Here is a 12,829-nt window from a genome sequence, read left to right as displayed (position 1 = left end):
GCGAATGGCAGTAGAACAATATGTCCAGGATATCATCACAGCGTTATGCAGGAAGCCGAACGCTCAGACTGATTTTACTATTGGAGAGGGGGTCGTTTTTGAGAACCATACGAATATTATTGATGAAGGCGACGGCGATGATATATGTGCAATAGACGGACGGCGCTCTATACCAGATCAGTTCTGTATCCATCGACAAGAGGATGGTATCCTTAGACTACTCACCACTGTTGAGTATAAGCCGCCGCACAAGCTACCAGTCAGCTATCTCCGCACCGGCCTCCGTCCTATGAATCTCTGGGAGGAAGTAGTTCAGCGAGCTGCCCCAAAGGACCCAGGAGCAAAATTAACATATAACGCCGAACAGATAACAGCATCTGTTTTGGTTCAGGAGTTCGATGTGATGATTAGGGAAGGCCTAGAATTCTCCTATATCACTAATGGATTAGCCTATATACTACTGCGTATCAATCGCGATGACCCAAGAACACTCTACTACCACCTCTGCGAGCCTAACGAGGAAATAGGCCCCGATGAGACTCATATTTTACAGCCAAAAACCTCTATTGCCCGGGTACTCTGTCTTTGCCTAATGAGCTGCGGCTCCCAGCCTCAGGATCAGCATTGGCGAAACAAATGGATAGAGAAACTAGATACTTGGGAGACAAGTCTTGACTATAAAAGAGCACAGATACCTAAAGAAGAGCTCCGCCAAACCCCTCCAGGCTCAGAGTATATACCATCCTCGCCTGTTTCAAGCTCTCCCGTGGCGAGAGATCAACCTATCACTCGATCCCGGTCCAGCTGTGCACCCCAAAGCACAAGTACACATCCTTCAGGGCCTACTGACTCTGACTCGAACCTCGACTCTGATTCCGAGCAACCAGCCCCCGGACGGAAGCGGAACTTAAGCGAGCTCACAGCGTCACCGCCTAATCGGCGACAGTCGCGCCAGAGAGAAGACAGCAGAAGTCGGGGAAATTATAACCAACACACAGAGGCATTTTGCACACTGAAATGCTTACTCGGCCTTCATCGCGGAGGTAACCTGGATGAAGGGTGCCCGAATGTGGACAGTCACAGATCAAAAGATAGTAGTGATAAGCATCCCATTAACGCCGAGTATCTAGTGCGCTTGATCAACCAACAGTTGGATGAAGACCTAGATCAAAAATGCACCCCCTTCGGTCAGAGTGGCTCGTACGGGGCGCCGTTTAAGATTACCTGTCGCCAGTATGGTTACACTATAGTTGGGAAGGGCACAACAGCCCGCCGCTGGGACGAAGTGCAAGGCGAAGCAGTGGTCTATCGCTTTCTCCGCAAGGCCCAGGGCTCTGCAATCACCGTGTTCCTGGGCTGCGTCAATTTGAGAATGACTTACTATCTACACGGTGCAGGGCCGATTAAGCACATGCTGCTCATGGGCTGGGGCGGAGAGGATACCAGTAAAATTGAGGGTTCCAAAGAGCTAGACAATGAAATTAATCGGTCGCATAAGGAGATACTCGATATGGGTGTCAACCATCTGGACTTGAAGCCTAACAACATCCTTTGGAATGCAGAGTTAGGGCGGGCCTTGATAATTGATTTTCACCGCTGTACTCTAACTGTCTCTCCAAGAAGCAGGACATCCAAGAAGCGATCGGCTGCCCTGGATGGAATAGAAGACGGGAAGAAGAATAGAATGAGGAAGAGGGACAGGATTCTTTTGCGTCAAGAACCCACCATGGGGGAGGCATAATATATTCACCGCAGCTTGAGAACTCGCCATTGAACTACATAGATACGTATACTCTACACTCGAACAGGCCACCAGAAATCATCATGAAATTGAGTCTTTATTATTGGTCAAGGGGAAGATATTTAAGTAACTTTCCGATAGTTACCCCTGTTCGCGGGCATCTATATGACTGGCTGAGCATACATAGAGAATGAAAACTGCTCCCATCTCTGTCCTCGCTGCCATCCATTTCGTCTACAGGCCGTGGCCGTATGTCTTCCAGCAGCATGTCTAAGCTAGAGAGTCTACCACTGGAGACCCTGCATCGGATCTGTGACTATCTTGCCGCCGAATATAAACCCAGCTTATATGATTTTTCAGCTGTTAGCAAGTTGTGCTGTCTTGCGTCCAACAAACAACGGTTTCGAACGATTCGTCTTTCTAGTCGCAAAAGTTTGAGCGACAATCTTGAAATTCCCTGCTTCACGGGTTTAAGCAAAGATATTGCTAGCTGGAATTATATTCTACAGAACAGGTCCAGCTTTGGGTGTGTTCGCCGGGTCGTGGTAGGGAGTTCCTTGCCAGTTGTCAACACTCACGAGAAGGAGCAATTGGTGACCGAAACCGATGATGAAGCCGAATGCCATGCTGAAAGTTATAACCCTTATTTCTCTAAGCTTCTTGCACCTTTCGAGGACCTGGAGGACGACTATAAGCATCTGGCTCGCCTTATAGTGCGTTTTCCAGGGCTTACTGACCTGATATACTCCATTTCTCACGTATTTCCGTCTTGCATGCTGGACGCATTACGCTCTATTTTCCGTTGCAAACTTCACCTTCACAGCTTTGAACTAGGAAGCCTGATTCAACCCAGAAATACTCGGTATGATATAGACCCGGACGACTATGCTCTTGCCTCGTGCCCACAGCTATACTGCATCGTTGCATCCTGTTCACGGTATACCGCTGACGGCCAAAGAAACTGCAACGCCGAAGCTGTCCAGTTGATGATGGCGGGACTGGCTCCAAACCTGAAGCATGTGCGGCTTGTTAATAGTTACCAAATAGGGACTCCACGGTATATAAGGGCTGTCAGGGAGGGCGCGCTTCAATGGCAAGGATTCTTTCCAAACCGTCCACAACAACCCCTGAGCCCTGGGCGTCTTGATACCCTAAGCCTCCGGGCCAACCATCTATCGCGCTTTGAAGGATGGAAAAAATACGTAATATTCTCGTCGATACGCACCCTTGAATGCAGTCTTAGGTATTCAGTAGAGGCCCTGGGATGGGCAAGCAACTGCAACTTCAGCTCCCTCAGAGCTCTTGGTTTACACTTGACATGCCACCACAATGAGAGTGATCAAATGGACGAAGTAGCGGCCGCTCTCCTGCGGAATCTGCCTCCTCTTCATACTCTTAAACTATCGGGGCGATACGGCCGACAGACCTTCCAGGCGGTCCTACATCATCACACGCTCTCTCGGCTTTGGCTCTCGTCTCCGTCGCATTATGAGGCAAATCAACTGGCCCTAACTGCCGAAAATATTGGCGAGCTCGCCAGATACTGTTCAAAATTAGAGGAAGCCACGCTGCTTATCCCGCGTTCCCAAGGCAGTAAGGAAGAAGTCGCCATATATAGGGCTCTTGGTTCTATGCATGGCCTAAAACGCCTGACGATATCCCTCGATTGTTCAGATCCCACTTTCTACCCACCATCCGAGGAATATGTTTTAGACCAGATACGAAACAATAATGCGGTACCAAGGGGAGTGAACAGAGATCATGCACGAAGGGGGTTGATTAATGCCGCGGTTGATGGTCGTCTCGTTCTCGCAGTATATCAAGAAATCATACAAGCCCAGTCGGAGTATGGAAAGCCTACTTTGCAGGGGGTAAAGCTGTGTGTTAGCGGAGACTGGAATATTACACCTAAACATTTGACCTTGGTGTCGGACTTAACGTATATCCTCAAAGTTATTAGCCGCAGTTGGGAGGTTATAAGGAACCAGACCAGAAGAGATGACTGTGACGACATCCTAGTCCAAGAGATACCCCAACTGGAACAAAGAGGGCGGACCAATAATTTCAAATGGGACGAATCCAAATTGAGATTTTATGAGCAAATATTTCGAGAGATCTGGCCCAAGAGGACTGATAATTGGCATACGGACTGGCATAGCTTCCCTCTCGCGTCAGACTAAGGCTGGGAAGACTGCGGCTTGAGAACTTGCCATTACGGATCTAATTCCTAATACCTCTCCCTCTGTATTCCCTCACTTCGTTATTCTCTTGCCGTTTTTAGCTCATAGTACTATGTCTGCATTCGCAGTCAAAATCTAGCTTGATTATACTATTACTTGTGGAAGTACATACATTATACAGAAGCGCCAAATAGTCAACCTCCTCTGGTGAACTGCTAGAATGTATGCATCTGGGAAGGTGTCCACCGCGATTAGATGACATACTTCACACTTGTTAGCATTTACTTCTTCACTATTTCGATCTATCACAACAAACTTACTGGGATGAAGATATATGGTACAGCTTCCTCGTAGCGCTTCCAAGCTTCACCGTACTTTCTCCGGCATCTGGTAATATCTCTACTTGTACGGTGAATGATCATGACCATAAAGAACACAAAGTAAAACCAGGGGAAGGGGCTCCTAACGCCGGGAAATCAGTTATTATATCCTCCTTTCGAGATCTCATACACATAAAGCACTTACTTGAAACCAGTGAGTAGACCCCAGGTCATCGAGAAGAACATGTCAGGGACATAGTTGGGCTTTCGGATGATCGCAAACCAGCCATCGACCAACAGATGATCACCTGCATCCGTCTTGATAGTCTTTGGGTTCTCAATCGCCTGCCAAGGCACTTGGGGAAAAGTGTTACGCTTTATGAGCTGACCCTTCTCCTTGTGGCGGAATGCGTTCTTCTGGCCGTTGGCGCTGTCCCACATCCAATACATGAAAAGGTAAATAACAGCAAGCACTGCCAGGGAGAAGGGATTCCAACGGTACTCGGACGGGTCATGATTCGCTAGGTATAGAGCACAATGGCAATAAGTAAAGGGCACACCGGCCATATTCCAGAAGGTGAGCATGAAACCCAATTTTTCAAAGTACATGTCCCTATATCGGCGTTAGCCACGACAGGTATCACATTGCTGATTATATGTGCTTACCAGCTCGTAATGATCATCTGCTCAGCTTTGGCACAGGCATTGGTATATAAGAAGTGCGCCACGGCTAGGAAGACCACCTCCGGCGAGACGTAGCCATACGTTTCGAACTGGCGGGCAGCCACGGAGCAAGTGATGAGGAACAGGATGAACCATGGGATCCTCACTTCGTAGAACATCTTGAAGTCCAGGATTCCGATGCGGGGGTTCAGTTCGGCACCCATGAAAAAGTCGTATATGGGGTAACCTGTAAGCCGATGTGTTCGTCCACGTACGATAGCTTGGATATAGACAATCAAGCTATTGAGGAAGCCCGACAGAATAGCGACAGTCATAATTGATCCAAACTCGTCAATCAACGTGTATAGGGGGAACAAGCCGGTGACGTGCAGGATGGCCGCAACGGCGAGCGTCGCGTAGAAGCTGCAGTATGCAGAACAGTAGTAGGGAAGCCGCTTGCCTCCTTCGTGTCTCAGGGGCCGGCCGTGGCTGGAGGCACCAGGCATGTAGCAGTACATGAGCGCCTCCGCGATGAAGAATACCCAGTAGATAGCCCATGCTCTGGCGGTTGGATAGGCTCCCTCGTACACCAGATGGGATAGATGGCGGCCAAACTCAGCCCAGGTCTGGTCGGCAGCAGGCAGAGGGAGGCCGCCATCGTAGTATGTTGCGCCTATCCACATATACCACATCAGCAGCGGGAAGCCTACCATCAGCGAGGCAGCCCCGAGCGAACCCCCAAACTCGAACTCATCTGACGCGCCATCCGTGAACTTGGCCGTAGCAGTAGATCCGTTCTCCTTACGGCTGGTTGGAGGAGGAGAATTTCTGTGTTTTGCACCCATGGCGGCGGTCAATGGAGCTCATGAAATAATAATAATAATAAATATATCAATCAGCTGTGTTGAGAGGAGAAATTCTTTCCCCCCTGGAGGGTTTTGGCCAGTTTATCCACAGTTCGGCCATCGGATCCCCGGACGCGTACCCATGCTTGCTTGGCCAACCGTTCAATCATACGATACCGGTCTATCCAAGATGCCGGTCCTCGCGCTCACGGCCAGGGAATCTCGGTCTTCCGTTCGAGATATATGTAGCGCGAGTAGACAATGCCATGATAACCGCGAAAAGGACATCAAGCGTATACCACGCTAAAGCATTCCTGTAAGTCGAGTAAGTAAGGACTAACTTGATGAAGACTTGAATAATATCAAAGTACAGGAAGAGCCGTCTTCGAGTATAGGTATGTTAGGGTTGATGCGTCTCTCGGTCATGTAGTTGTTCCCTTCCCGCCATTTATTATCACAGCCACGACTTAGGTCGATCTGAGGCTGGTTTCCACCAAAGAGTTAAACAAGTCAACCACCACAAGGAGTTTAAAGAGGATTCAGAAGCTGGTATGCCGAAGCTGCACACCAATACTTGGATTGATCTGACCTTTATCAGGCGCATAGAACATGGCACAAGTCCTATTTCGCATGGAAGATGATACGCCGAAAAGAATCCACGGAAAACGTGTTCTAACATCATACCTATATCCACATCGCATACCGATCGAGTCGAGAGCGCTTGCCGCTTACCCAGAACGCCAGACACAATCTTGAGAAGCTCCGTGTTGGCATGTCTGAAATATCAAGATGAGGTCTACATCGATCGTGCGTACGGTTTCTTCTGATCCGTGACGCCGAGCTAGTAAATAAACGAAGATATCAACCTCCTACACTGGGTTACTGTTCCTAGAAGTCCCTCTCTAAAGCTCACATGGCCTTGCGTTAGTAAAGTAGATAAACGCCGTTGTCTTCAAACAAAGAAGAGATAACCTAGCCAGAGAAGAAATAGTTTAGGTCATCGAATTTGCTGGCACCATGTAAACTCCCACGGTACTGTCACCACAAGGCTGAGCTTTGAGAAAAGAACCCTGGTCCTTCCCACCCTCATTTATGTGTCGTTCCGTGTCATTTATGTGTCGTTCCGTGTCATTTACGTATAGTTCCGTGCCATTTCCGTGTCATTTCCGTTTCATTTCCGTGGCTGGGGAGCCTGGGAGATCTGCCGTAAGGAGAATATTTCTCTCTAAAGTCACAATACGGTTAAGTAGCCTGGCTCTTACTCTTATATTCAAGGCACATCACTCTAGTTGCAACATCAGGTCAGCCTAAGTAAGCATGACGCAGCTAGGTACTGAGACATGGAAGCTCTGTCTTATCAAAGACGTCGATGTTCAGTCTCAGGCCAGAAGTTATGCAGCGCATAATTATTTAGCTTTGGTACTTTGGGTTCGTCCCGAAACTCAAGACAAGAATAGAAACAGTATAAGAATAGAAACGGTAAAAGATGGACGCCTTGCTGCCTTCTCCCTTCCCCTGCATATTCTAGTACAGCCTGGTGGTTCGCAGCCCTCTTGTTTGCTATTCTCCCGGGCGATACTGCGCCCGGCCGAAGGCGACGAATCCCCAAGTTGGTCCCAAGCAGGTCTTTTCCCCTGCCCTTAGCCGTGATATCGCCAACGCAGGCTGGACGGTAGGCAAACTTAGGGGCAAACTTACGTACGTCAAGTAGATTCTCGTGTCTCAGGGCGCGGAGGCCTTGATTACGGCTGAATGCGAACGAAACACTGGGCCGTCTCGCTCGAGAGCCTCGGCCGGATGCAGGTAGGCATAGAGCTATCCAGCGGACCAAACTTACGCCCGATGCCAAAAGGGGAAGTGCTTCATGGCTGTCTGGCGGAAACGAGTCTTTGTGGCTTTCTCGGATCGGAGGATTCGATGCAGCCCAAGGCTAAACAGTAAAGATCAGCCACAAGCTAGAGGAGCCTCGGTAGCCACTTGGAGTTAAGGATAATTCTTTGACGTATGGTGCGTAAAACACCACAAAATCCTGTCTTTCCCACTCATCTTTGTTGCAAGCAAGTTTCCTCCTTGGTAGTTACTACTCGGTGAATTATCTACCTCAAGCCATCCCCCGAGCGCGATGGCTCTCCCATTTGTATGTTTATGCTCGCCAGCGTTACAAGAATCCACTGACTTGGCTTTAGGTCTCGATCGACGGTCGGTATGAACTCCAATTGCATCTTGGAGACGGCATCTACGCTGGTAGGCGTCAGTTCCGGCTAGGCGATGATGGGCCGGCCGTCTCTGGCGAAGACCACGGGGTCATGATCAAGTTGGAGAGGTGTGACGCAGAAAAGCAGTCTCTTGAACGGGAGACTGAGAATATCTGCTCTCTCGCCGGGGGTGTCGGTGTCCCGCTGGTTGAACGCCAGGGCAGTCAAGGCGGCTACAGGTACATGGTGCACCGGCGGGCTGGCCCTACTTTGGAGGCACTCCTGGGGTGGTGTAGAGCGTTCTCCCTCAAGACGGTGCTCCTCCTCGCCGAACAGCTCCTTCGCCTTCTCAGATTTATACACTCCCGCTCCCTAACCCTCCGCCAGGTCCGGCCCAGCGCGTTTGCCATAGGCGCAGCCAAGGCTGGGAATCAGATAACGCTTGTAGAGGCAGCCGAAGCAAGGGCGATAAGAGACGGTGATGCGGGGGCTGATCTGGCGGCACTCGGATACATGTTAATCTATATGTGTCGCAGAGTTGCTCCCTGGCGTGGGCTGGAGGTCAGCCCGATAGAGTCCCAATACGACGATATCCTTCAGCATATGATAGCGACTCCTACAGAGACTCTTTGTGAAGGCCTGCCACGCGAGTTTATAGAGTACATGGAGTACGTCAGACGTCCTATCGAGAGCGACAAACCCGACTACGATCATCTCTGCCAACTGTTCCGTACCGCTTTTACCGAGAAGGGGTTCTCTCGCGACGGAGTCTATGACTGGATTGTGTACAAATATCGATATAATTCGGGCCAAGACCCCGCTCAGCCCGTCACCGGCATTACCGACCAACTGGGTGGCAGGCATATCTCGGATGAGGAGTTTGGAAAGGAATTCAGCACATTGGTCGAAGAGCTGGGTCAAGCAAAAGGGCTGTGTCTGTCGCTTTCCAACACGGAGGAACGTGATAGGAAGCCAGATTACTGGACAGAGGTAACAACTGCACACAGCACGCTCGTCCAATGGTGTTATGATATAATGATGTTTTCCCGGCATCCGGAGACTCCAGACGACCTGAGACGCCAGTCCGAAGACCTTCGGCTACACGATGAAGTATGGGATGCTGGGATTAAACCGTGCTTGATGCTGCTTAGGGCTGGTGTTCCGCAGACATCTGACTATATACAGGGTTTCCTGTACCCGACTTTTATCCTGTTAACGGCGATTGCAGAGTGTGCACCTCAGCGCGACGAGAAGTGGGAGGGATACATTCGAGACCTATCCGCATATGGCATGAAGTACGATTCCTGTGGCCCTTGGACCAGGGTACATAAGTGCTGGGGCGGCTCAGTATGACGAAGTGCTGGACGGCTGTTTCTTTTCTGCACTGGACTCGGGTTCTCTTGAAGGAAGGAAGATCCTTTATATCGTTGCTGTCTAATAATAACCATGAATATTGTTACAAGGATACTATCTCAATCACTTCAAGGGGAATGCATCGTTGTTTCTTTCTGATATCCTGGCTCGATCTTTCCGTGGATTAAATCATGCTGGATATGTTGTAAGTAGCCGTAGATTAAATGAATCTCGGTCCGAGTATCGAAATCTTAGAACAAGAGCCTTTTGTATATGATAATTGATATCCTAGCAACTGGGTCATTTCTATCCTTCTCTTCTGTCTTCTCCTTTTATGCCTTCATCCATGTTCATAATGAGCAGTCACGTGATCCATGATTATTCCGTTTTAACGAGGAGGAGACTGAGAACTGACACTTTGCTACGATAACAGTGTCAATTGAGCACGAAACGCACTGAGCAAAGGACATGGCCCGTCAATACGGCAGAATAGGATGATGAGCAGGGCACCCATGCAGGGGGTGTTGGCTGCCAAGGGGCGCTGGTCTGGAGATCGCATAAACCTCAGCCTTTCGTTGGAAAGGCTTCGACCCAGGACGCTTTGCAGGCGCGTATGTTCAACTCCCTGCCTGAACAGTATGCAGGGGGCTAAATTCTTACCCTATAGACTGCATCGCGCAAGGTCGAAGCTACGCGCCCAAATCCCTGGCTATATGAATGACAGTTCGCACCTCACGTTTTACATCCAAGGCAGCTACAATTTCCATATGTCTTGCTCAGGCGCCCTGGGCCAATCTCACAAACGACAGACACCCGAGGATCATCTCGACCAAACACATCGCTAATCAAAAAGGGTGAAGGCGTGCCATCCGCCTCCAGAATTTTGGGATAACCTATCGAGAATCTGGTTGACAAAGGACGCCTTACGCGAGTTTGATCGACGAACCATCGCTTTAAACATACAAGAGCCGCAGAAACGTACTCGCCGGCCACCAACTCGGCGACTCCAGGCCATGCTGAAGGGTCATTATCAGGCACTTGATCGCGACCGAAAGCGACGTGCGGGGTCTCCTGCAGAAGGTAGCAAAAATAAGACTACCACAAAGTCCTCAAACACTACAGCCTATCATCGGAACTTTTAGCAACACCTTATTGACCACGGGATTTGCCCCAGGGGTTATGAGTTTCCTGGCGGTCAGGTGCCTTCAAGGCCGGGTAATTGGGAGGAAATAAACGAGAGGCTAGCCCAACCACGGCCATCTCTCTCACCCTCCAAATTCTCTGAGAGGGAATTTGAGAACTTCGAACGAGCAGATACAAATGCATCCGAAGAGAAGCCAGTGGCAACATCAGTTATCCCCATCATTGATGGTAATATTGATGACCCAAAATGCGTTGGAGGGGATTATGTATTTGCAAACCTTGCCACGTTGACAGACGGCACATTAGCAAGTGCAAAACCGGATCATGTCTTTGGTGCCCGCCCGGAGCAACTCAACCGCCAGATTAGGGAGACTCTAGCGACCGTATTGTGCCATTAACGCGGAGCGACCGTCCGATAGCCCCAAACTTCTTTCTAGAAGCAAAGGGGCCCGATGGATCACCCGCCGTCGCCACACGGCAAGCTTGTTACGATGGGGCATTGGGCGCGAGAGGAATGCATAGTCTCCAATCTTATAAGCAAATGCCCATCTACGATAATAAGGCCTACACAATATCTTCGACTTACCAAGATGGCCAGCTCAAGCTCTACACAGTGTATCCCACGGCCCCACGGGAAAGTGATGGTCGTCCTGAATACATCATGAGTCAACTAAAAGGTTGGTCAATGACTAGCGATTCGGAAACGTTTCGGAAGGGTACAATCGCCTATCGAAATGCTCGAGACTGGGCCAAGGAACAACGAGATAAATTTATCGAAGCTGCGATTGAACGGCACATACAGGGTCAATCCGAAGTTCCTACTGCGGCTGAGCGTGAAGTCACACCCGAACCGATAATCACACTGGAAGCCTCTGACATAGCCACGGCTGATGAGGCCGCGTTCCATGATGCTGCTCAGGACTCGAACAAACGTATAGAGAGAGCGAGAAACTCGGCCAGCGGTGCCAGCAAGACCCCTCCAAATTAGTATATCCTGATTTCATCCCGTGTTTATCTTTTGGCCAGCCTGGGGAATCACGATCAGCCCCGGAAACAGAGTCACTATGGGCAATCCCAATGGCAAAGGCGAGAAGCTGCATGCCTGGGCACGAACCTACCGCTCATCGCCTTGACTGCTCGTCATTCATATTCTTGATATTTTAGCTGACGTGATGCACTGTAATTTTTGGATATAAGCTTGGATAGCTGGTGGAATTTCTAAGTAATAAGCACCGTCAATAATTGCAAAGAATAACTGAAAGGTATGTGGGATTTTGGTACTGCATTCGCCAAATAGGATATTGAACGCGACGAAGCACTCCATAACTACAACAACCTAGGTAAAGAGTGGAGTTGAACCGGAGCTGCAAACCCCTGGCGCCGAGCAAAATTAGGCTATAATCTTGTGAAGGATTTTAAGCATGATATCGTACGGAGTATGATATCTCGGCATGTGCGGCTGTTATGGAAATTTCCTGAACCAAAGACAAGCATCCTATGTCGCTTTAACCTGAGCTGTACGGAGTATGCCACCACACGACTACATCTCTCACTGACTATTCGACCGCGATGTTCAAGAGATTATCAACGATTGCCAGAGATTGCCAGAGATTATCAGAGATTAACCAGAGACTGATGGCCCATAATTAAATCCGTCAATAATACGGAGTATCAACGACAGCTTATCTAGGTGAGACTCCATTCACGGCATTGATATATGCAAGCATTGGTAATTTGCATCCGAGGTCCAGGGATACAGGGAGCCCTGGAGGCGGCTTTTTCAGCCAGCCGGCTTGGCTGCGACGCCTCAAACACCTATCCCTCCTAGTGAATATGTTGACCGTGGGCCGTCATCGAGGGGAATGTTACATGGCGGTTCGTTGTCGTGTTTTGGCTCCGAAGACGATATTATGCTGACTCCATTGGCAGGCCGCTATGGATAGTTAGTTCGCCGTCCCCATCTATCACGAATAGATAGAAGGCCGAACGAATGTGTGTTATCGCCCCGCAAATAGCCTGCAGCTAGCATATGACGAACTGCTCTCGTATAGCTTTCTGTGCGTGCATGCCTGGGACTCTGGGGTGTTAATATGTACCCCGGACTTTGATGTGAAACCAGGGGTGCGACGAACTTTCGTTAGCCTATGAGCCTGGCGTCTTTCCCGTCCCAAAAAAAATATCCCCCCGCTGGCTGCCCGCGATGTCTGCTCCATGATCGACTTGATGATCGACTTGGGGGAAACCGCGTGGTGTTCTGTTGATCTACCGTGGCGATCTCCCTGATCTCTATATAAGAGTGTGTCCTGCTTGTCTCGACTCTCTTACACCATCTCTATCACATCTCTTTTCGACTTTCATTCATTTCGTATAACTGTGGTCTTCATGAGTG

The 12,829-nt window shown here is 49.5% G+C and overlaps 3 protein-coding genes across 3 annotated transcripts; 2 read left to right on the top strand and 1 right to left on the bottom strand.

The window, feature by feature from the left end:
• Positions 1-4,172: 4,172 nt before the first annotated feature.
• GIQ15_01887 (Delta(24(24(1)))-sterol reductase) lies at positions 4,173-5,749 on the bottom strand (the record flags this gene model as incomplete). The annotated part of the gene is made up of 4 exons (XM_033549304.1): positions 4,173-4,184; positions 4,242-4,383; positions 4,447-4,854; positions 4,908-5,749. 4 exons carry the CDS (start codon positions 5,747-5,749, stop codon positions 4,173-4,175), a joined length of 1,404 nt encoding a protein of 467 aa, XP_033410255.1.
• Positions 5,750-7,871: 2,122 nt separating this feature from the next.
• GIQ15_01886 (uncharacterized protein) lies at positions 7,872-9,297 on the top strand (the record flags this gene model as incomplete). The annotated part of the gene is made up of 2 exons (XM_033549303.1): positions 7,872-7,886; positions 7,936-9,297. 2 exons carry the CDS (start codon positions 7,872-7,874, stop codon positions 9,295-9,297), a joined length of 1,377 nt encoding a protein of 458 aa, XP_033410254.1.
• A 1,684-nt stretch (positions 9,298-10,981) lies between these two features.
• Positions 10,982-11,428, top strand: GIQ15_01885 (uncharacterized protein; the record flags this gene model as incomplete). Its single annotated transcript, XM_033549302.1, has 1 exon — positions 10,982-11,428. The coding sequence occupies one exon, from the start codon at positions 10,982-10,984 to the stop codon at positions 11,426-11,428; it is 447 nt and encodes a 148-aa protein (XP_033410253.1).
• Between the last annotated feature and the right edge of the window lie 1,401 nt (positions 11,429-12,829).

Source organism: Arthroderma uncinatum (genome assembly GCF_011692745.1).
Source record: "Arthroderma uncinatum strain CBS 119779 chromosome Unknown scaffold1, whole genome shotgun sequence".
In the NCBI taxonomy this organism is placed as follows: Eukaryota; Fungi; Ascomycota; class Eurotiomycetes; order Onygenales; family Arthrodermataceae; genus Arthroderma; species Arthroderma uncinatum.
This window is presented reverse-complemented; position numbering and strand designations above follow the sequence as displayed.